At 41.1% G+C, this 23529-nt stretch overlaps 1 protein-coding gene across 4 annotated transcripts in view; it reads right to left on the bottom strand.

Moving 5' to 3' along the window:
• Positions 1–5787: 5787 nt before the first annotated feature.
• LOC116506138 (A-kinase anchor protein 2-like) overlaps positions 5788–23529 on the bottom strand; it is a 161327-nt gene continuing 143585 nt past the window's right edge. For 3 of the 4 annotated variants that reach the window (XM_032213795.1, XM_032213792.1, XM_032213794.1), the window contains 2 exons: positions 16345–16523; positions 5788–8934 (listed from right to left, as the gene is read on the bottom strand). In XM_032213795.1, the coding sequence (XP_032069686.1) occupies positions 8842–8934; positions 16345–16523 (272 nt within the window). In that variant the 3' untranslated portion in view covers positions 5788–8841. The remainder of the gene's footprint in view (positions 8935–16344; positions 16524–23529) is intronic. The other variant, XM_032213793.1, reaches the window with a different exon arrangement.

Below are 23529 nucleotides of genomic sequence, written 5' to 3'. Positions count from 1 at the left end.
TGGGAGGGAGGATTGTATGGAAATTCTTTCTAGAAAGCCAATGTCATCCTTTGCCTTTGCAGCTCTACACCTGACCGGAACTGGATGGGTGGAACTGCCAGCATGGCAGTGGAAGATTGGAACGTGTGATGGCCTTGTGGGTGTGGGGGCAAGATCTTGAACTTTCAACTGAGTAGGGAAAACTGGGAAGCTTTCAGATTTGGGTTTTCCCAGATGTGCCAACATGGCTCTCTTAATAAATTAGAACTTTGAGCAATACTTTGCCTTGGACTTTGATTTACTTTTGAATGCTATTTGGAACCCTGACTAGGGGCTGTAAACAGCGTGAAGCGGTATATAAATCTAAGTGCTATTGCTATTCTTTTTTTAAACTAGTTTATTTATTTATGTATATAATAAATCTATTTATTATAGATTTAGTTAATATATAAAATACAAAAAAAATAGAAATAGTGTCAGGGCAATTTTCCATTACAATTTAGGGGAACAAGAGGATGAGCCTATGTCAATAAAACCCACTTTTTTACAACCTTGTAATCCCTTAATTCAGGGTATCAAATGCGGTGGAATAAATGCTGGATCCATAAAAAAATCTTTTCTGTGAAGAATCTCACCAAGAAAACACGGATTATGGATAATAATACATTATCAGGGTATTATGTCATGATTTGGTCTTCTATATATCTCACTGTGCAATGTATCTTTGTAAAGGGAAGAGATCCTTTGAATAATTTCAAATTAATTTTTAAAAATACCATTGAAGATCTTTAAATGTCCCTACATGTCATATTTCTGATAGCTAATAGTCTTCCATTCTCAGTCGGAAGCAAGAGCTTGTTCAGAAACCACACAGAATAGAATAAATCCTATTTTGATGTGAATAAGGGGGTGAGGCACCTCTGAGTTTTCCCATCTACCACTGGTTACCAATTGGTTTTCAGGTGCAATTTAAGGCTCTGCTTGTCTTTTATGAAGCCTATCGTGGCTCAGGCATGGGGATCTGCAGAGCCATCTTCCTCCAGGACTATCTGGCCACTCAGTAAGATCTAGGGAAGCCTTGCTCTGTATTACTTTGTCCAGGGATGGCTGCGTGCTGGGAGTCATGCAGGGAAGTCACTGTCCCCCTAATAGGGAATAGCATTCTTTTGAGGATCGACGGAAAGACGAGACGAGAGCCAGGACTGCCAGAACAAGAGGTTTATTTAAAAGAAAAACTATTTACAGGCGATTCCGCACTATCCCTGCTTGACAGCTATTTAAACGGGCTGTCAAGCAGGGATAACCAATGAGCGCGCCTTCTGCGGCTAGCAACGAATGATGCTGCACCCTAGCCAATCAGGGCGTTGCCTGGCCTGTTGCCAGCCGCCAGGTCATAAGTCTTTCTGAGTCCTCAACACCCCTTCCCCCCAAGCGAGAGCGCATGCTCAGCGTTGAAGCATGCGTAGTCGGCAAGATAGGCGGGGCACTGCCTGACCCATCCAGAACGTCTCAGTTCTACAGGAGTCGTCGGAGGGGTGAGTCCTGCTCGTTGTAGCTCCTCCCTAAAGGGAGTGGAGCTCCGAGCGGTGCCATCTTGGGATGGCCCAGAAGGCGGGCACAACTCAGCAGGTAGGCCGGACTGTGGGGGCACGGCAACTTGGGAGGAATCACCATGCCGGGAGGTGGCGACTGGTGATGTACCGGTGTGGTAACTGGGGAATGGGGCTGGATCGGCTTGAGGTTCAAACGGGGACGTTGGCCAGCAGGAGGCGTCTGGATAGGTGGGGCCTGCCTGGGTAACGGCCCGGGGGTGTGAACCTGGGCACTCGAACTCGGATTGAAGGGAAGAACGGGCAGGCGGAAGTCCTGCAACATTTGAGTAGGAGAGGCCTGCCTGGGGAAAGGCCTCAAAGTGGAAACTTTGGACCGGCTGGGAGGCAGCTGTGTCGTGGGCCCCTGAATCAGATGGGACACCAGTCTCAGTGGGGAGACGCTTCCTTAACTGATCCACGTGGTGCCTCCACTCGGATCCATCGGCCAGTCCAACCCTGTAAGAACAGGGGCTGGTTATGGACAGAATAGAGGCAGCCACCCATTTAGCGTCCCCTGAGAAAGAACGGGCCCAGACCAAGTGCCCCACTAGGAAGGAGCGGGAAGGGGAAACCCCCAGGTTGCACGGCTGTTCCCCTGAATAATGTGGATAGAGCCTATCCAGGGGGGTCCGCAGGCGCCGACTCATCAACAGCTCCGCAGGGCTTTTGTTGGTCGTTGGGCAGGGGGTGGAGTGTTGGCTTAGCAGGTAAGCTGCCACCCTCGCCGGCCAATCACCCCGTTCCATCTGGCCAAGCACCTCCTTGGCCGAGCAGACCACACGCTCCACCCGGCCATTGCAGGCTGGATGGTACGGGGCGGTGGGCGCATGCCGGATACCCTGCAAAGCCAGGAATTCCTGAAAAGTGGTGGAAGCGAATTGGGGCCCGTTGTCCAAGACTACCACGTCCGGCAACCCGTGTGTTGCGAACAACTAGCGCAGGGCCCTGACAGTACTCTCGGCTGTAGTGGAGGTCATGAAGACAAGCTCCACCCAGCATCCACCACAATCAGGAATGTCTGCCCGTGAAAGGGGCCTGCAAAATCGATATGTATCTGAGACCACGGGCCTCTCGGAGCCTCCCACTCTCGAGCAGGCGCCGCTGGGGGAGCGGAATGGGAGAGCTGACAGGGAGAGCAACGGCCAACCCAGGCTGCGATCTCGGCGTCCATCAAGGGCCACCAGACATAGCTGTGTGCCAAAGCCTTCATGCGCGCTATGCCTGGGTGGTCCTTGTGGAGCAGAGACAGAACCTGAGAGTGCAGAATGGGAGGGATCACCACTCGGTCCCCCCAAATCAGGCACCCGCTATGGAGGGACAGTTTGTCTTGGTGGGCCTTAAAAGGCCAGAAACTGTCAGCCATCTTCCCCAGAGGCCACACGCGGAGGACCCAGGAGCAGACCTGAGTCAAAACCGGGTCAGCTATAGTGTGGGCGGCCACGTCAGTGGCAGTGAGGGGAAGACCCGAGGAGGCGATTGAGAGAATGGACAAGGATGGCACCGGGTCTGGGTCAGAGACAGGCAGGGGGCAGCGGCTAAGGGCATCAGCGTGCCCTAGCTGCTTGCCAGGACGGTAGAGCAGCATGTAGGAATACGCCGCCAGGAACTCCCGTCCAGCGGGTCATCCTGGGGGAGAGGATGGGAGGGGTCGGCTTGTCGCCAGCCAGAAGCCCAAGGAGAGGCTTGTGGTCCGTGACAAGTGTAAATTGCTGACCATACAGATAGTCGTGGAATTTCTTAATCCCGGACACTGCAGCCAGAGCTTCCTTGTCAATCTGGCTGTAATTTCGCTCCGCAGAGGAGAGTGTCTGGGAGTAGAAAGCCACGGGGGCCTCTGAGCCATTTGAGAGGACATGGCTCAGGACATCCCCCAGATGATAGGTGGAGGCGTCACAGGCTAACGTCAGCGGCAGCTTGTCGCTGTACTGTACTAAGACAGCCGCTGATGTAAGCATGTCTTTGACAGCCACAAACGCATGCGCTTCGCGGCTGCCCCAGCGCCAGGCCGCTCCTCGGTCAAGCAACCGATGCAGCAGCTCAACGACGCCTTATGCGGCACAAACGGCGCGTAGAAGTTGAGAAGCCCCAGGAATGCCTGCAGCTCCGCCTTGGAGGAGGGAGTGGGGGCGTTCCTGATGGCCGCAACCTTTGAAGGTGTGGGGTGGATTCCTTGGGCGTCGATCAAGAAGCCCAAGAACTCCACCCTGGGCACAGCAAACAAACATTTGCTGCGCTTCAATTTCAAGCCCGCGCCCCTAAAACGGAGGAGGACCTTCCTGAGCATTTTGATGAGTTCTGAGCGGCTGGAAGCAGCGATCAAAACATCATCGAAATATGGAACCACACCAGGGAGCCCATGGAGAAAGCGCTTCATGAGGCTCTGGAAGATCCCCCGGGCCACAGAAATGCCAAATTGGAGGCGGTGACAATGAAAAGCCCCACGATGGGTGACGATGGTTTGGGCAGCCGCTGCATCATCGTCCACCGGGAGCTGCTGGTAGGCCTGCGTCATATCCAGTTTCGCAAAGGTGCACCCCTGCCCCAAGGAATGGAGCAGGTGCTGCACAACAGGGACTGGATAGGGGTTTGCCTGGAGGACAAGGTTGATGGTCAACTTGTAGTTGGCGCAGATCCTGACTGACCCGTCCGGCTTGACAGGGACCACAATTGGGGTCTCCCATCGCGAATGGTCGATGGGTTCCAGGACGCCCTGCGCCAGCAGCTTATCAAGCTCAGCATCAACCTTGGCCCGCAAGGCAAAATGCACCCTGCGAGCTTTTAGCCTAATTGGTGCAACCTGGGGATCGAGGTTGAGGGAAATGGGGGTGCCCTTGTAGGAGCCCAGCTGACTGTCAAAGACGTCCGTGAATTCCGCGAGGACGTCATCAAAAGAGGGGGAAGAAGCACCCACCCGATGGATCCCCCAATTTTAGAAACCATACTTACATCACTGAAGCTGCCACACTTCCAAGTCAAAATAAAGAGTAAAGTTCATTGAATTTAGCTGCTAAATAACAGTGCTTAAATTGCACTTTGAGTTGGTTAAGTACCCTCCAAAATAAGTATGGCTTCCAACGTCCTTCTAAATTAAGTTTGCATATGAGATCTGGCAGACTGAGGTCAGGTATTTTTTAGGATTGTTTTGATTTTGAGCAAGTGGCACTACTACTTTGCAACAATAAATTCCAACTTAATAGTGAGAGTGTTGGTGCATAATTTTACTTTTATGCAAACCACAGAGAGTGGAAGAACTTGAGAGAACTGTTTTTGTTTCTTGTTAACTCTTCATGCTTCATGCTTAACTCTTCATGAAGAAGTTTCTTTTTCTTCCAATTAAAACGGGCACAAAACTGAAAGTTCTTGGTGAAAGTATACCAGGTCTGAAGAGATGGATGAAATGACTCTGAGGGCTGGTTTCATTTGGCTCTTGAACTGTTAATTCACAGCGGCAAACAATTCCACCGAGAATTCATTGCAATTACTTTATTTTCTGCATGTTAAGAAACTGGTTTAATTTTTTACTTGTATGTTTACATTGTGGGTTGAAAGTTATTATTAAACAGATCTAGAGTAGAACAATGAATTAGTTACCATCTACCAGAAACTATGCATTTTCAAGAGAATGGCTATTTTTGCAATAACAAAAGGAAATACGTGTTGTAGCGATAAGCATTTTTTAAAATTTAAGCTTTTAAAGAGTTTGAGGGAATAATTTTAAATTTAAAACAAGCAAAAATATTGTGGATCCAATAACAAATAATGCATAAATATTTTAATCCAGTACATCAATACACTGTGGCAAAATGTTATCTCTTTCTATATGAAAACAAAGCCAAGTGCAATAAAGCTTTTTGTTGTTTTATGTATAATGTATTTCTATATATAGTAGCATGAATTAGGGTGTATTTATAACTTTATATAGTCTACACAATGGTAGCAGACTAAGGCAATAATGAAGATACGAGTCAGCTGTTACAATGTGAAAAGATTGTAATATATTTTTCTGAAAAAGGCATAGAAATTCCCTAACCTTTGAAAAAGGGCATGCCCATTCACAGCAGTTCAGAATAGTAAGTCACCAGAACTAAAATATAAAGGAAACAGCATAGTAAGCCTCTTTTTCCCCTCTTACCATGTCTCTCCCTCCCTCCAATGCCACATGCTGAATTCACTGTGGCTGTTGCAAAGGGAAAAAGAAATCAAGACAACTGAAAGACACTTGTGAAGTCATTTTTATTTATATATGTAGAAAATGGGGGTTTCCTGAACGACTCTTTTGTCCTTCATGCTAAGTTGACAAACAAACTAAAAAAAAAAAGGGGGGGGGGGAATTACTCATTTCCAAGCAAATAATTCTCTTTGGTTTTATTTTTTTCACTATAAAACCACACATTTGCAAAAGAGTTGTAATGAAGTAGAGGTGGTTCTGTTTATTCTCCTCATTCATTTTTGATCTTAACAGAGCATATTGCATGTCTAAGACAAATAATTCTTCATAAACCTGAGAATGTTCACCTCATTTTAAAGTATACAGGAGATAAAACACACACATACACACATACAAGTCAGCTCGATTGTATAGGCAGTTTGTGCTCAAAGCTCAAAAATAAAATACTGAAGATATTAATGGGCCTTTGCTGGCCAATGTTTTGATTTGGACAGCCTCCTACTCTTTCGTTTTCTTGATTACTGTGCCCACTTCTTTTCTCCACATACCTATTTCAACTCATACATATGCCTTGAATTATTATTTCCTATGCTTCATTATAGACTCTGAACTTGCTTAGCAAATAAGATAGATAAATTAAGTGCATGTAAATCCCAAGTGCACCTATGGAAATGCCAGGATCTGGCCAGGCTGGGTCCCAAACATTTAGAAATTTTTAAACAGAATCAAATGGGAATTATTTATGTAAAACATATTCCAACTGTAGAATTGGTATTTGGGGTTACAAAATCTGCAGATACTAGATCTGTTACATCTGCCCATGGATTTATAGTAAATTGAGTAAAATACTAACTTGATTTGTAAGCCAGCAGTGGAAGATATGCCTGCAAATAAAAATCTCTCCTGTTGCAGCTATGGCAGATGAATGCAATTATTACATTCATGGAAAGTCCAAATGTTATTGCTGGCCATAGAAGAACAAAAACATGGCTGTGAGATTTGGATTAGAAATTCTGAAGATTGTGGTACATATAAGCAGGATCACTTGATCTTTCAACCTTTCTACATTTTTTTTGTGCCCAAAAAAGACAAGATTCTCTCCAAGGCTGTGTGATTACCCTAATTTATATGTACCTTTAACAGTTGGGGGAAAATGTAAATACTGTATGTTCCTTGTCTTCTAAATTCAAATACCAGAAATATACAAAAATTCTGCTCACAATATGAAACATTTGGAAAATGAAATGTATACATGACTGCTTGTTGGTTTTCCTTTAAAAATAGGCAATGGTATTTTTTTTTAAAGATTCATATAACATTCTTTCCATTGCCTAAAATATTATCTATTCTAGTTTAGAAATTATGGATTTCCAATACTCCACTGCATTCCCTGAACAAAGAATATTCTGGCAGCTCTTAATACTCTGGCAAGAATAAATACCATTTTTCTTTTCCAAATATCAGATTATAAAATTGTTCAATACATTTTGAAATAGTAACTCGTGCAAATACCATATTGGGTCAGCTTTGTTATTACAAATACTGCAGTGGCTTAGTAACATATTAGATCCCTTTTCATAAAAAAAGGAAAAAAAAGAAAAATGTTTATACCCCTAGAACTGACAAACAGCTTTGGAGAAAATAATCTGTACAACCAAATCTCTATGATCCTGTTTTTCCAATTTACACATACAGAAATTGCGCTCACACATCTCTAATTCCTCTGTTGTGAGTTCGCAATCTACACTTCAACTAAAGATGCGCCATTATTTTTTTGTTTTGAAAACACAATTGGAACAGCACAAATAATCCTTTGGCCCCAAACTTTGTCTCTGATTCCTCTCTCTGCTACCTTCTACAACTTTCCTTTTCTGGAAATGCAAAACATTCCTCCTCATGCTTTAATAATACTAAGATAAGACATTTATATAGTATAAATATAGTTAAAGATATAACTATTTTTCTTTCATATTCTTCTATTTATCAATCTGCTGAATATCAATTATTGCTATAGTAAAAAATACTCAAAACATTTTCAAACCTCTGATTACCTTCCTAACTCAGTGATTGTTCCTTATTGATTTTATTATATATTCCCTCTTTCGGTATCTAATACTTGTAGCCTATTAAGCACAAATGATAATACAAATACACATTGAGGCCAACCTCATAACTGCAAGCATACAAACCACTAGAATTAAGATATTCCGATTTGGCATTTCTTTCTATATCTTCTAACTTATCTATAGAATGTGCAGCAATATTAAAGGAATTGTATGAAGCATACTGATTATGGGGAGAACAAAAAAAAAAAAAAAATCAGGATGGCAAATTTGCAACAACACCCAAGAACACATACAAGAAAAACATAAACCATCTGCCATCTCTCCATACTTTCCAAAGTATTAGTAAAAACAATACGTTGCATTTATGGCTAAATATATGGATTGTACATTCACATTTGCAAATTAACAGCCTCTTTAAAAAGAAACAGTTACATAGACTCCAAGAACCTCTCCGGGTTCTTTCAAAATAGCAAAAATCAAGCGTCCCACCCCCACCCCCTCGCTATGTTATACCTAGGATATAACAGAATAATAGGCCCCTTAGAAATGCCACTTATGTGTTGTAAAACCCAAGCAGGAAGAAAGTTGAAATTGTTCATATCCAGAAGTGCCATCTTGTGGTCAAAAGATATATAATCCAGATTCTTCCTCTTCCAAATGTTAAGTGAAGCAAACATTGCGAAGGATACCATGGTTCATTCTACTCACTCGGAAATGTATTCTCTTGGATGATCACTGCTGTAGTTTCTTATAACTATGATGATGACAACTCCATGACTATTATCTGCTTCTTCAGTTGTTTCAGAGAGGACAGCAGATGCATGTCTTATTCTTTGTTGTGTTTGTGCATGTATGCATGTAATATATATGAACTGATCCTGCTCTAATATGTATTGCAGAGACTTGTTTGTTTGTAATAAATACCAGATTAAAATGCTGCAGCTTTTGTTAAACATTAAAACTCCCCCGCCCCTTTCTTATTTGGTTTCCTGGTCTCTGCAATAAAAAAAAAAGTTCTGAGATTTTGCCGAAAAGTCTATTCATTTTCTTCCCGGTTAGCATATATGCCAGCTTCCCACCGCAATGCTAGAGTACTCTTCCGACGATTAACTCTAGTAGCCTCAAGGACCTGGGAAGGGAGAGGAGGAAAAGAAAGAAAACATCATTTATTTTCTTACCCTTGTCCATTATAGACAAACTACAAAGACAGCCAATGAAAAGTTACACAATTCAAATGTTTCCAATGGCATACCTCGCCACCTTTTGCATTTTTTCACTCATTGAGAAAAAAAAAAATCAGCATAGCTGCAGCCAAAACCGAATTAAATGTTTAACTGAAACAGTGATTGCAAAACATCCAGCTGTGATGCTTAAGTTTAAGCACATCAATGAAAACACCACCACATGCAGAGAAAACAAAAATAGCCGGTGAAGCATAATCTGAGCGCAAAAGATATGTGGCAGTACAGTTGCTATAGCCTGTTCAATAGAAAACTATACCCAAAAATCTAACCAAAGCTAAGGACTTTTTCCTTTATTTTCTTCTCTCTGAGCCACTTATCCCAAGTGCTTATGTAAATCATTTTGCAAAAAAATGGCGATAATAACAATCAATAGCTGTGGAGAAAAACTAAGTTAACTATTATACCTGTATGCACTTTAGATGAGAGATGGAAATTTCCTAGTGGTATTAATCTCCACCTTTCTGCTGTGTATCTCAAGCAGAGTTGTATTACAGAAGTGACTTGGGTACTTAGTGTATACTTTTGCCACATGTACTGTATCTTATAACACAAAATTTCCATCTCCCAGTGACTGACACAGATAAGAGTGAGACCACCACTTCAGGAAGACTGCTACTTAAGTTGCAAGAATTGTTGCAAAAAAATTCAATTAATCAAAAGAACAAGCTAAAATGTTTGTATGGGTGTAAGATACTTTTGAAAAGTTATGATAGGTTTGGTAGTACAAAATGACTTGCATCTCACAAGGGTTGATAAAATATGTTTCACCAAAGGAAGGCAAGCTTGTTCAGATTTAAACTAAATGCTATGTAGAAATCACAGACAAACATCATTTCAGGCAGGTTAAATATATTCACACAGCTACATGAAAACCCAAGGGAATAACTTAGTCACATTGTTGAGTGCACTTGGGGATGGGTGGATAAAATAAGTAGAAAAATAGCACTGCTACTGTGATGTCTCAGACTGAATTTCTAATTGAGGAGAAGTAGTAGAAGTAATGCACAGATGCATCATAGAAATGAGTGAATGAAGCAGAATATTTTGACCATGAATTCTTGGTGAGGAAATTCACTTCCAGGTACTATATATGCTCCCAGTGCTGTCAGTTCAAAGGGCACTGTAATTGCGAAGTCCCTGGGGTTCTCTAAGCTTGGTGGTTTTCTTGCAGAAGGCACTGATGATTACCACGTTTGGTAATGAAACAGCTACAAGAAAACCACCAAGCTCAGGGAGCCCCAAGGACCCCACAGTTCAACCTTGAGCTACAAATATTCTTTTCTATCAGCACTGTGACTGCACTGTAATTTTCCTATCTTTTTTTCCCTAGAAAAATGAAAGGAGAAAAAAAAAGAGTGGCAAAACTCTTAAATTTTAGGCAAGATGATTTATGCAGTAACATTCTTTTTCTGGGAAGGCCTCTAGAATTCTGGAATGATAAAGAGAGTGAGCTGGTTACACAAATTCATAGAGAAGTTTTGGCTAGTTCCTCAACCCTATTTCTTATACAATGTGTTGTACACTGACCAACTTTATAATATTGGAACAAACTAAAGGAATATCAGCATTGCTAAGCGGTTTTACGTTAGACACATATTTGATTGGTCTACACACAACTTCTTTTGCCTTTCTTTAAATTTATTGGGCTGTTTCTTACTCTTTTATCATTGATACTCTCTTTACACAGAATCAAACAGAGAAAACAGTGGGATGAGGATGCCAGCTTATGAGCTCCCAAGTAAAAAATACACATAAATGAAAGAATACAGTCATTATTTCCTAGACCAACCCAGAAACCTGGGTTGTTGCAATGGGGAAAAAAAGCAAATTAAATATACTATTTTATGTTCTCAGGGGAATGTTGACCTGTAAACCTAGTTTATTATCCTGAGATAAAATGGGTTACTTATTGGGAGGGGTGGATTTCAAATCCCCCTCCCCTTACATGTCTTTTATAGTACTTATATAGCAAAGGTTAACAAGATATTTGAAGCTCTAATTCTGTGCCCCATTTGCAGGAATTAAACCCAACTCCAACCTATGGGATTTATGGAGTAGATGTGTACAATATAAATTGTATCATACATGGCACAAGTGCTGTTTCCATGCAATCTAGCTTATCGTGTCTCCAATCTTCTCTGAACCAGATCTAGATCTTTTGCTAGATCTTGAAGCAGAAGAGCACATAGAATTGTGATAAAGAACATTTCTGGTCAAACTCTTTGTTGCGATCAACTCTCATAGAAAATCAGTATCCAGTTCCATGATCTTCTTAGAGATTCCATCCAGTATCACAGATATAATGAGTAAACATGTATGTGGATAATAATCCTACCTGCTGTTTGAGACTTCTATATTTATTCCTATCTGCATACTCAAAATAATATCCACTTCCACAAAGTGCAATGCTTGCTGACTCCCTTGGTGCTTTTTTTTAAACCATTTATCTGTTGTCTGTAATTTTTTTAAACTTGGGATTTCTTCTAATTTTCCTCTCTATCTTCTAAGCCACATGCAGGCATTTATTTAGCAAAAAAAGCATACAGGATGCTGGAATGCTGAGGACATCTGACATGAAAACATAAGATTTTTGTTGAAATCAGCTGCCAGGAAAGGAAGATTGAGAGAAAAAAATGCTATAGTGGGCCTAATTAAGACAATGAAGCAATAATGTGATATTTCAGTTATAGAATAGAATTTGTCTTTCAGATGTATTGGGATTAAAATCCCTGGATCACCGTTAGCCACACTGGTTGGAGATTCAGAAAATTGCTGTTCCAACACACCTAGAATGATAAATTAGGGAAGTGCCTTTAGTTAGCATGATACCTACGGCAGGGCTTGAAGCCAGGTTTCAGCACTGTTGCCAAGAAGCATAACTCTTTAATAAGCTTGTTGGGGATTATGGGCTGGTCATAGGGAAGACATCCAGGTTACAAAATCAATCTATAATTCAAGTCTGGAAAGTGTTTCTATGTACAGGTAGTCCTCAATGTACAACAGTTTGTTTAGTGACTTTGTTTCAAAGTTATAACGGCACTGAATAAAGTTAACGTATGACCATGGGTGGGCTTCAAAAATTTCAGCAATGGGTTTTCTGCCCGGTTGCTGGGGGGGGCGTGGCCATGGTGGGTGTGGCCTAGTCAGCCTCCTGCACCATGGTGGGTGGGGGGCAGTTTTCGCCTTTCCCAGGCTCCGGAGGCTTTCCTCAAACCTCTGGGAGGGCAAAAACTGCCTCCCCCGGGCTCTGGAGCCCCTCTGGAAGGTCCATTTTCCCCGAGCCTCCGCATGGGCCCTGCACTTACCTCGGATCCAAAACGGACCATGTGGAGACTCATGGGAGGGGTGGGCAGGGCCAGTTAGGGTTTGGAGGTTCTCCAAACCGGCCATAACATTAGCTACAGGTGCTCCCGAGCCTGCGTGACCCGAGCAGCCTACTCCTGGCCAATTTTTACTCTTACAACCGTTATAGCATCCCTGCAGTCATGTGATCAAAACTCAGATGCTTGGCAACTGACTCATGTTTATGACAGTTGCAGTGTCCTGGGGGGTCATGTGATCTCTTTTTGCGATCTTCTGATAAGCAAAGTCAATGGGGAAGCCAGATTTGCTTAACAACCATGTTACTAACTTAAAAACTTCAGTGACTCATTTAACAACCATAGCAAGAAAAGGTGTAAAATGGGGCAAAACTCCCTTAACAAATGTCTCACTTAGCAACAGAAATTCTAGGCTCAATTGTGGTCGTAAGTCAAGGACTACCTATGGAACCCTCTCTTTTAGTGATCCCTTAAGAAGGAACCCTGAAAATGGCAGATAGACACCATTTCTCATGAACGTTTTGTGAAAAGTCTGATTTTGATTCTTTTCAAATTCCATTCTATTGTTGGAATATAATTTCAAGAGATTTAATTTTACTTATTAGTCGGAGTACAGATCAACGGAACTATGAATTTAGGAAATTTGCAAAGTACAGATAATAAAGTTAAAACAACACCAACAAAGACAAAGCAACCAGATAACAATACAATGGCTGTAAGATATCAGAGAAACTATAAAAACCTGTTAGATTTTAGAGGAATGCTGTTCTTGAACAGCAATGAAAAAGGGCTGGCTCTGAAGTCACATCAGATGGCACCATTTTACGGGTTGGACTTGAAGCATATCAACCCTGCCCAAACTTACCAGGTGGGCAGAAACAACTGAAGAAAAATAATTTGGTGGCTATCCAAGGTGTAAGCCTATGGATTTAGTGGGAATTCCCAAAAACAGTGTGAGGTGTCATCCAACTGATAGTCTAGGCGCGGGGAAATCATGGGAAAAAACGATGGCTTCCAATTTCAAATATTCCTCCAACAAATAGCAGCAGGAAGCAAACTATAGCAGCATGCAAAAACTGAGAAACTCTCAAAAGTCTCATGCAAAAGAAGATGATAAATAATAAATAAATAAATAAATAAATAAATAAATAAATAAGCAAAGTGCTTAAAAGGGCAAACATTTGAAAAGTACCTCAGAAGTAACCTTGTTAGACAGTAATTTATAGTTGTACTAGCAGAAAGAGAAAAGACTCTCATTAGTGCGCAAAGAACAGAGAAAGAGAATGATGCTTATAATGAACTGAAAATGGGTGCCTATCTCTGAATTTCTCATTAAATCAGTTTTATCTATTTAAAAACTTGCTAAGCAAAATAGGCAATTTAAGAACAACAGCATAAGCTGCATGTTACTTGTAACTGTTTCTACTTATCTATATAATTCTTCTATTGCAAATTAAGGATTTCCCAAATCTTATGACCTAAAAACTTTACTGGTTCTCTTAGATAACAACAATCTTTCCCTTTAACAAATGGAGATATCTGAAATGGACAGTACTTTGCCAATAAAAAAGAACTGGTTACTTACCTTTAATTAAAGACCACTGAAGTGGTCTTCTGTGAATTTATACATATATGTTTTGTGCGTGCACAGAGCCCCCATTTAGAATTTTCTAAAGCTTAGACAAATGTTGACTCTCTCCATGAATCACATATGATTAGCACATATGATCACTGCTCGAGTCCCTCTCCAAGTGAGATAAGTCATTAAGAAATATGAAATATATAAACAAACAAATCCCTCTCTCATCTCCTTTTCTTTACAATACAGGCAGTTCTTGGGTTACAATCACTCATTTAGGTGCTGTTTAAATTTGTGATTGCGCTGAATGAGGGGGATTTATGACAAGTTCTGGCCTCACAATATCTACAGGATCATATGGTCATGATCTTGGCATCCAGCTCATGATTATTATATTGCAGCTAGCCATAGTCAAGCAACTGCAATTTCTGTCATTTCCTGCTGGCTTCCCACAAGCAAAGTCAATGGGAAAGACGGCAGGAAGTTGGAAGTCGCAGTCATTAGGTTATCGCTCAATGACCTGTGTGGTCCTTGCTTAAGGACAGCAATTGGGACTCCCAGAATTGGCTCCACTAAACAATACATCATGCTTTATCACCTTCACTTAGATATAGCAATTCTGGTCTCAATTGCTGTCATAACCCGAGGGCTACTTGTGCAGCAAAGTTTTGGGAAGCAGCTTGATGAGTCATGAGAAACCAAATATCAAGTTGTGTGAATTCACAAATGGCCATCAGAGAAATTAAGAGTGTAACTAATTTCCTCTTTGCCCTGGTCGCTAGTGATTTATACATACTGATGAGTTCCTTGCTTATTACGTACAGAAGAGATTGGTGTTTGTGGATCGATAGGAGAGAGGATCATTCTTCCTTGAATCATAATCTCAAAATGGAGGAGTAGATCCATAATCTCAGCTGTCATTCAGCAAAGAATGATGGGAAAGCAAGCTCTTGGTGGTGACCTAGCATGGATTTTGCTTCTAAAGTCCGCTTCAAATCTTCAGTGAAGTCAAAGCGCACTTAATGGTACAGCTCAGAGAGGCTATAGAGATATCAATCTTAATTGTCTAATAGACGAAAAAGAACTCATGATGGCAGGGGTTTGTTTAGAAGGCTTTAGCTACTTATTAGATCGTTGCCCTCGTACCAATGATAACAGGGTACTCTAAGGATTATATCAGTAGGAGAGGAGGATTCTGAATAGAGTTTGACAATAAAATCTCTGGGTCCAGAAGGTTTCTAAACTTGGTAAGAACCTTAGAAAAACAAAGGGACATAAATAGAGGAGCCGTAGTAGCCTTAGAACTGGCTTCCTCGAGACTCACTTCATCCTCATTTGCAAATGAGTCATTACAAAAAGCCTGGCAGTAGGAGTATGGCAATGTGAGGCTCTCTTTCTCTCACTCATGCCCTGGTTATCTCCCAAATGGGTTACTGTAACACACTACACTTGACCCTGTCCTTAAAGAGTACTTAGAAGCTACAGCTGGTGCAAAATGTAGTGATGCGAGCTGTGCATGTTACATCTCTGCTCTGCATGCTGCACTGGCTATCAGGGTGCTTCAAACTGCAATTCAAGATATTAGTAATGACCTACAAAGTCCGACATGGCATGGGCCTGGGATATCTGGGGACCACCTCTCCTCGAATATGTCTATGCATCTAATCGGATTCATAAAGCAAGGCATCTTTCTGGCTATTAAGGAAAGTCAGCTGACAAGACCCAAGAACAGAAAATTTGTTTTGTTTTATTTTATTTCTTCCCCTGGGACTTAGATTGACATTGACTCTCCAATCTTTAGGGAAGGCTAAATCGATTGCATTAGAATTAGGCATTTTCCCCTCAAAAAGCTTTATGGAAAAACTCATTTCCTGATATATTTCCCGTTACTGCTACAGTTTCTGATTGTACCAAATATTTTCCAGTCTTCCTTGATCTCAGTTAAAGAAATGCTTATAAGAGAAAGAGAGAGAGAGAGATCAAAGTTTTCACAATGCAGCTCAATAAATTTACATCTATCGAGTATCCAGCCTCAATGCATGGGAAATAAAACTCCCTTTGGAGTCGATGTTTCCACAAGTACTGACTCTTATACTCTTCACTGCCTTTTCCCATCAATGTCTCCCTCACCATTTGTACAGAGTTGCTAGAGAAAGGATGTTCTGTTTGCTCCTGGTTATTCTGCTCCTAGCAATCTGGGACAGTCTTGTATGCAAACCTCTCACATGCGTCCTTTAAAAGGAATTGATTTCCCCCTTCAATTTTCCTATGCTGGTTTTGCTTATTGCCTTTGTGCACCGAATTTTCTGAAGGCAATTTATAAAAGTTTAAGGACTGTTTCCTCCTTAAGTGTTGTATGTGGAAGAAATGGCAAGGGAGAAACGGAATATGCTTACACTGTTCTCATCCATCCTCTCCCGCCTTTTGGTTTTGTGACTTTCATAGTCTTCCATAAGCGTCTGCATCAGGTTCTTGGCTCTTTGGGATCCTCCAGATTCATCTGATGCGGAGCTGGGATGCGAGGGGGGACCTTCACCAGTTGGAGATGGAGGTGGTTTGATCTTCTCTATTTTACCTGTAAAGACCCAATCAAAATTTCCTTCTCTAGGCAACAGATTTGAAAAGAGAGTCTGAAAACATACGCCTAACTTCCCAAACAAAGGAGCATTTAAGCAGGGTGGGCTGCAGAGATTATTACGGATGAGACAGCTTGATGCATCTTAAAAAGGATGAAGTTAATTTTTTCTTGCCTACAGATTTTCAAACTGGGACCAGTAATTATAGCAACTAAAAAAGGATGTACATGTGTGTATGTATGCATGAGTATACACACATGTGTTCTTTCCAGGGAATTACTGGGCATCAGAAGGGATGCTTCTTCACCTGACTACAGATAGTCCTTGACTTATAATCAATGTTTAGCGATCAACAGCACTGGAAAAAGAAGGACTTACAACCAATTCTTATACTTACGCAACTATTGCATGATCAAAATTCTGGCACTTGGTGATCAGGCCCGTATTTATGACAGTTGCAGCATCCTGAGGTCATGTGATCGCCATTTGCAACCTCCCACCTGGCTTCCAATAAACAAAATCAATGGGAAAAGCCAGATTCACTTAATGGCCATGTGATTAACTTTACAACTGCAGTGATTTGCTTAACAGCCATGGCAGAAAGGGCATAAACTCATATAACAATAGTTTTGCTTAACAATGGAAATTGTGGCCATAAGTTGAGGACTACCTACAGTATATAGTATAGATTCAGGGCTGCATTTCTGTTCTCCTTTAAGATGCTTCACTGCTTCCTGATTTTAGTAGATTAAAAGCAAAAGAGCAGAAGGCGTGTGAGAAGAAATCACTCTATATAGTTTGTTACACTCTCATACATACTGTTTTTTAAAAATGCTATTGATAAGGTTGTGAATATTAACCATATCCTCTGAGAAACACTGGTGAAGATAAGTCTTCTCAAATTACAATTTGATGCATGTTACACAGAATCAAACCTGGGCAGCATTTGGGTGAAAGACCATCAGCAAATTCCAGGGAGATAGGCTAGACTGGTAAAAAATATATCTCAGTAAAAGGTAAAAAGGCAGGCCACTTGCACACTGTTGCCAAGAAAACTATATGTATGTGTCCATACAATCAGCAGTTGTTTGACATTAAAGAAGTCTTTACCTTTAATTCTGTAGAAACAATGGCAGTTCAAGGCATTAACAAGTAGAAGTAAATTCAAAAATTCATCAGCCAAATTAATTACACAAGAAAATATGAACAACTTTTCTAACTAAATTCTAAACTTCAACAATAAGTTAATTTAAATGCACTTTCTCACTATCACCTAATGTGCGTTTGAAGTGATAGTACATAAAGGCTTGCTTCCCTCAAATGAAGATACTGTCATATGGAACAAAGTAATCTGTCAAAGAATTTGATCCAACAGTCACAATCAGCACTTTGATTTATGCCTCCAAATAGATTAGTAGCCAATGAAGCTGTTGTAACCTAGGAGTCACATTTTCTCACATAAATGGTTCAGGAAATAATAGTAATAGCACTTAAGACTTATATACTGCTCCAAAACGCTTTACAGCACTCTCTGGATGTCAGCATAAAACGAGTCCTCATTTTACCAACCTTGGAAGGATGAATCAACTTTGAGTCAGTCAGGATCGAACTCCAGACTGTGGGCAGAGTTAGCCTGCAATACTGCATTCTAACCACTACCCCACCACCGCTGTCACCTGAATTAATATTTGGATCAAGGAATCTGAATGCCTTTGCAAGACATAGAGTGCTCCAATAGACCAAAATTAAATTCCTGTACCTACACATTAAAAGCAAACTGGAATCTGATCCACAATGCATCTGATTTCTTCATATAATACCAACACTGTAGAATGCATCTTGAAATTACATTATAGGCTCAAATATACAGTAAACTAAAAAAATCACCCCAACCTATATTTAAAATAATAATGGTTTTTGTTAATGCTTGATTCAGAAATACAGGAGGAAATAAATATTTTCCATTCCTACTTTCCTAAATGATGGTCTCTTTAATTATCATAAACAGGAAAACACATAACTATATTTCTTCTATATTCCTATAAAAAACAGCTATGGACATAAACTGTTTTGTGTTAAAACTATTAAAACAATGTCCTTTCTGTGCATGCAGTATGCAAAAAAAACAACCCAGGACATTTCAGTCAAGGAACAAAAATTACTATTACCACTAGAAGTCAGAGATGTAACAGAAGTTCTGCTTAGAATAAGTAGGCAATTTATTCTGAAAACCAAAATATTACTGGCATGGCTTTGGCTAATGTATTGCTTTTCTGAGCCAAATAGAAAAGTCACATTGCCACAATTTTTTACAGTTACAACCCCATGGTCATGTGATCAAAATTAAGAGCTTGGTAAGTGTTTCATACTTATGACCATGTGTTCCAAGGTCATGTGATTCCCTTTTGCAACCTTTTGACAAAAAAGTTAACGGGGAAGCCAAATTCACTTAACAACCCATTTACTAACTTAACGACAGTGATTCACTTAACAACTGTGGCAAGAAAGGTTGTAAAATGGGACAAAACTCGCTTAACAAATGCCTCGCTTAGAGAGAAATTTTGGGCTCAATTGTGGTCGTACGTTGAGGGCTACTTGTACTATGGGCATGCCTGGAGTAAAATCTAGTTTTCACTGTACTTGCAGAATCCCTAGGCAAAATATGTAAAATCTATAGATTGAATTGAGATGAGAGGTACCAAAAATCATTTTTTCAGTGCCATGATAATTTTGAATGGTCACTAAATGAACTGTTGTAAGTCGAGGACCACCTGGATTCATACTGTTGAAACCACTCTCTTCAATTTAGGGATCACTTTCCACACCAATATATACTGTTGCCTGCACTATACCAACCAGGAGGTATATATAGTTACTGCGACACATAAATGCATGAGTCGGCTATTCCTGCAAGATTATCAGAACTTGATTTTACAGATGGATGAATAGTTTGGTTGATAGGCATATGTCCAACAATTGATCAATTAATACTTGAGAATTGTACCTCTTGAAAAGCAGAGATAAGTTGGCTTTGATCTTAATTTTTTTAAAACTAGAATGTCACCATCAAATGAGATAACTACTGTCTTTTAAAAGTAAAATGTACAGTTCGGACATCTCTACAGTATAAGAAGAAATTTAAGATTAAAAAAATAACTTACGACTAGCTAGTATTTTACTGAAGAATTCCAATAAACAAAGGGGGGGTGGTTTTCCAGATTTTTCACTGGTCAATATTCAATTATAAAAAATGCAAGATTAGGGGACTTATGTCTGACTGAGCAAGTTCTTTAAGATGCTAAAGCTGCATTCTCTGAATATAGATTTAGCTGTGTCATAATTTGTAGAGATTCTCAATTCTATTCTAGTTTTAGAAAATAGAGCAGAGCTCAAACTCTTGGCCTGGGGACCGAATTCCTCACGCGCTGGCCACGCCCATGCCCATTTTAAAGAGAAAAAAAGTCCCGATACGTCATGTGATGCTGCTGTGACGATGTTAGTTTGACGCCCCCGCTATACAGGAAGCAATAATGAAAACAGGTTGCTTCAGAGTTATTAAATACTAATGGATTAAAAACATTTAATACTATTAAAATGCCTTTAATCCATAGCCATGTTACAAAATCCACAATTCAAATACAGTGTACTGTATATTGAAAATGCAATGGCATTTTCTGCTTAAAAACAAAGATGTTGGTTCTGAGATTACTGATACAGATAGTCCCAGACTTACAACAGTTCATTTAGTGACCATTCAGAGTTACAACTGTACTGAAAAAGTGATTTATGTCCATTTTTCACACTTATGACCTTTATATCATCCGCATGGTCACATAATCAAATTTCAGAGGTTTGACAACTGACCCATATTTATGATTGTTACCATGTCCTGGAGTCATGTGATTACATTTTGCCCACTTTTCTGATAAGCAAAGTCAACGGGGAAGCCAGATTTATGGAATTTATAAGAATTAAAATTTATGTGACAAACTTATGTTTCTTGCAATATACTGTACCTGGAATGTCATAATAGGAATAGTCTATGACTCTAATGCCCTGTTTCCCCAGATAATAAGCCCAATTGGGCTTCTGAGTGCATGAGCTAAGATAATCCCTCCTCCAAAATAAGCCCCCTCCAAATATTGCAACACAGCAACAGCCATGAGGGGGCCACGCTTGCCACCCCCTGCACCTCAAAAATAATAAGACCTCCCCGAAAATAAGGCCAAGTGCTTATTTCGAGGGTCAAAAGAAAATAAGACCCTGTCTTATTTTTGGGGAAATATGGCACATGCAATATATGGTCTGTGTGTCTACAAACACATCACGTGAGTTCTGATGGGCTTTTGCAGAAGCAGTTCAACTATTTGAAATTCCAAATAGCAATTTCATTTGCTTTTTAACCTCCATTTAACTTTTAAATACAAAATCGTCTTGGCATGTACAGTAGGCTGGTGTGGGTAGTTTTAAAAATACTGCAGAGGAAAGCAGTGGTAAACCACATTCACTCTGTTGCCAAGAAACCCACATGGGTATGTCCACAAAATTACATGACATTTTGTCAGTAAGGAATTCAGGGCGTGTGTTCTATTTTTCTTTTTCTAATTTGGAGGAATTCTCATTGCATTCAAGCCAAGGGCATAAGGGTCTTGTAGGGCCCCCAGAGGATTATTAAGTGCTGAACAAGACTAATATGCCCTCCCTCACCTACATATGGACACAGGTTTCTGTTTTTTTCTTGCAGTTTTGAGTTCCAGAGTTTTGAGATGACATTTCATAACCATTCATAAGCTGAAATGAAATATAAAATATATTCATATATGAAACGAAACTTGCAAACGTAAATAAATAAGTAATGAAATTAAAATTCAATCAATTACATAAATAACTGTTCACTGAGTTTCAGATTAATAAAGGTTATGTCAAACAAGGCTGCAAGGTGGTTTTGCTATACACACAATGTATAGAGTATGAAGTATATATATCCAATATTGTTTGTCTTTTTTAAAATTTGGTTTTGTAAACATTTAAAAAACTTTTCCCCTTCACGGGCCCCCTTTGAGCTCCATGGGCCCTGGAACAATGTACCGGATGTACCCACCTCTCCTCAGGCCTGGGGTCTTGCCTCAGAGAAATACATAGGTCACAATGCAGACACACACACACACACACACACACACACCTGAGCAAAAGCAAAAGAGAAAGCAGCAACCTGCTTTCTATCTCTCTGAAGCAACTGCTTATTCATTAATATTAATAGTGTCATAAAAGCAGGATGAGATAAAACTGCAACTGCCATGAAGCATCAGTCATATCCTGTAAGAAACTTCCTAGTGTTCACAGATGAGACATCTGGTATAGATGGATGGCTTTATACCTCACTGAAAACTGTGGAAAGACCTGTGCAGAACAAAGTACTGCTCTCTTAAACTCAAACATTAAGTGGCAAGGATACGTGGCTGTGATAGCATGAAGAGTATAATATAAATCTGTGGTCCAACATGACAGTGATGCTCAAGCACTAGGAAATTTTTAAAAAGTAAACAAAATTGTCAAATACAGATGTAAAAATGAGTCTAAAATATCCAATATGTTTGAGCTACATATTGTTCTTCATCAGGCAATCCTCCTTACCACTAACATCAAAGCTTGAAATTCAGAGTTCCTCTTGAAGCGGTTTCTAGAAATGTTTAGTGATATACATATTCCCGTTCACTGTGTTTATAGCAGGCTTGATATTTGCAGAACTTGATGTTACTCTTGGCGAGTCTATGGGCCAGGTCTTTCCACATCTTCTGAAATAATGCAAGATTGATATGGAGAGACCTGGCCCTCAATTTTTTAAATGCCAAGTTCTATCTAACTAGAATTGGCCCTGTTTAAGATACGTAGAATCTCCTACTAGATTTCTCATGGACACATTTAAACTTTTGAAAAATATTATGATCAACATCAGAAGTGGACAGGCATGCAACTGGCTTACATAAAAGTAACTGGGATGTGCACTAGAAAAAGTTAGTATCTTATTAGCCATCCACATATTAAATTCTATTAAGTACGAGGCGTGAGGTAAACAGCAACAGGTTTATTAACGGTTTAAACATACAATGGAACTTCAGGACTCGGACAGCGCTCGCTCGCCTGACAGCTCTTTATATACTAGAGCTGTCAGGCAGCTGACCAATAGGCGGCCAGCATTTCTCCTGCCAGCCGGAGGGCGCGTCAGGGCCAATCAGGATCTTGCGGCTCTGGCCCCTCCCGCCAGCTGGAACGGGAGGACGTAACACCCCTTCCCCCCAGATTGCGCATGCGTAATCTTTCAAGTACGCAGGCTTCCTGCGCAAGTGCTGGGATCTTCGCAGAAAGGGAGAGGAGGTGGCTTGCAGCTGTGACGTGGCCGGTGGGAAGGCCCAGCCCCGGAGTCCAAAGGGGGAATTACAGGTAGGCGGCCAGTTAAATCTGGCAAGAACGGGGGTTGGAGGCGTGTAGCGGAACGGACGGCTGGAGCTGGAGGAGCCACAGCAGGGCGTGGCTGAGCAGGATAGACAGTCGCTGGGCAAGCAGGCCCTGGCTGTAGTGGTTTCAAAGCATTGGTTGCGGCTGGAAACGAGGGAGCCACGGCTGGTGGTGGCTGGGTAGGCAATGCGGCTGCTGGGTAGGCAGACCCCGGCTGCAATGGTTGCTCGGGCCCGGCGGTGGTTGACTGTGGTCTCTCTGGTGCCCAGCGCCGAAGTTGATTTAAATGGCGCCGCCATAATCTTCCGTCAGCCAGCAGGACCCTGTAAGAGCAGGGCCCTGTTAGCTCGATAATAACCCCAGGCAGCCATTTCAGGTGCCCCGCAAAGTTTTGGGCGAATACCCCCTCACCCACCAGAAATGCCCTTGGTGGGTCAGGTGTGGGCCCCGAGGTGGGGGAGAAGGAAGGGTGCAGCCTGTCGAGGGTGGTCCTCAGGCGGCGGCCCATGAGGACCTCGGCGGGGCTCTTCCCGGTGGACTGGCAGGGGG

The sequence above is a fragment of the Thamnophis elegans genome, chromosome 3, assembly GCF_009769535.1.
Source record: "Thamnophis elegans isolate rThaEle1 chromosome 3, rThaEle1.pri, whole genome shotgun sequence".
NCBI lineage: Eukaryota > Metazoa > Chordata > Lepidosauria > Squamata > Colubridae > Thamnophis > Thamnophis elegans.
Note: the sequence above shows the minus strand (reverse complement) of the source record. Positions and strands in the feature narration are given on the sequence as shown.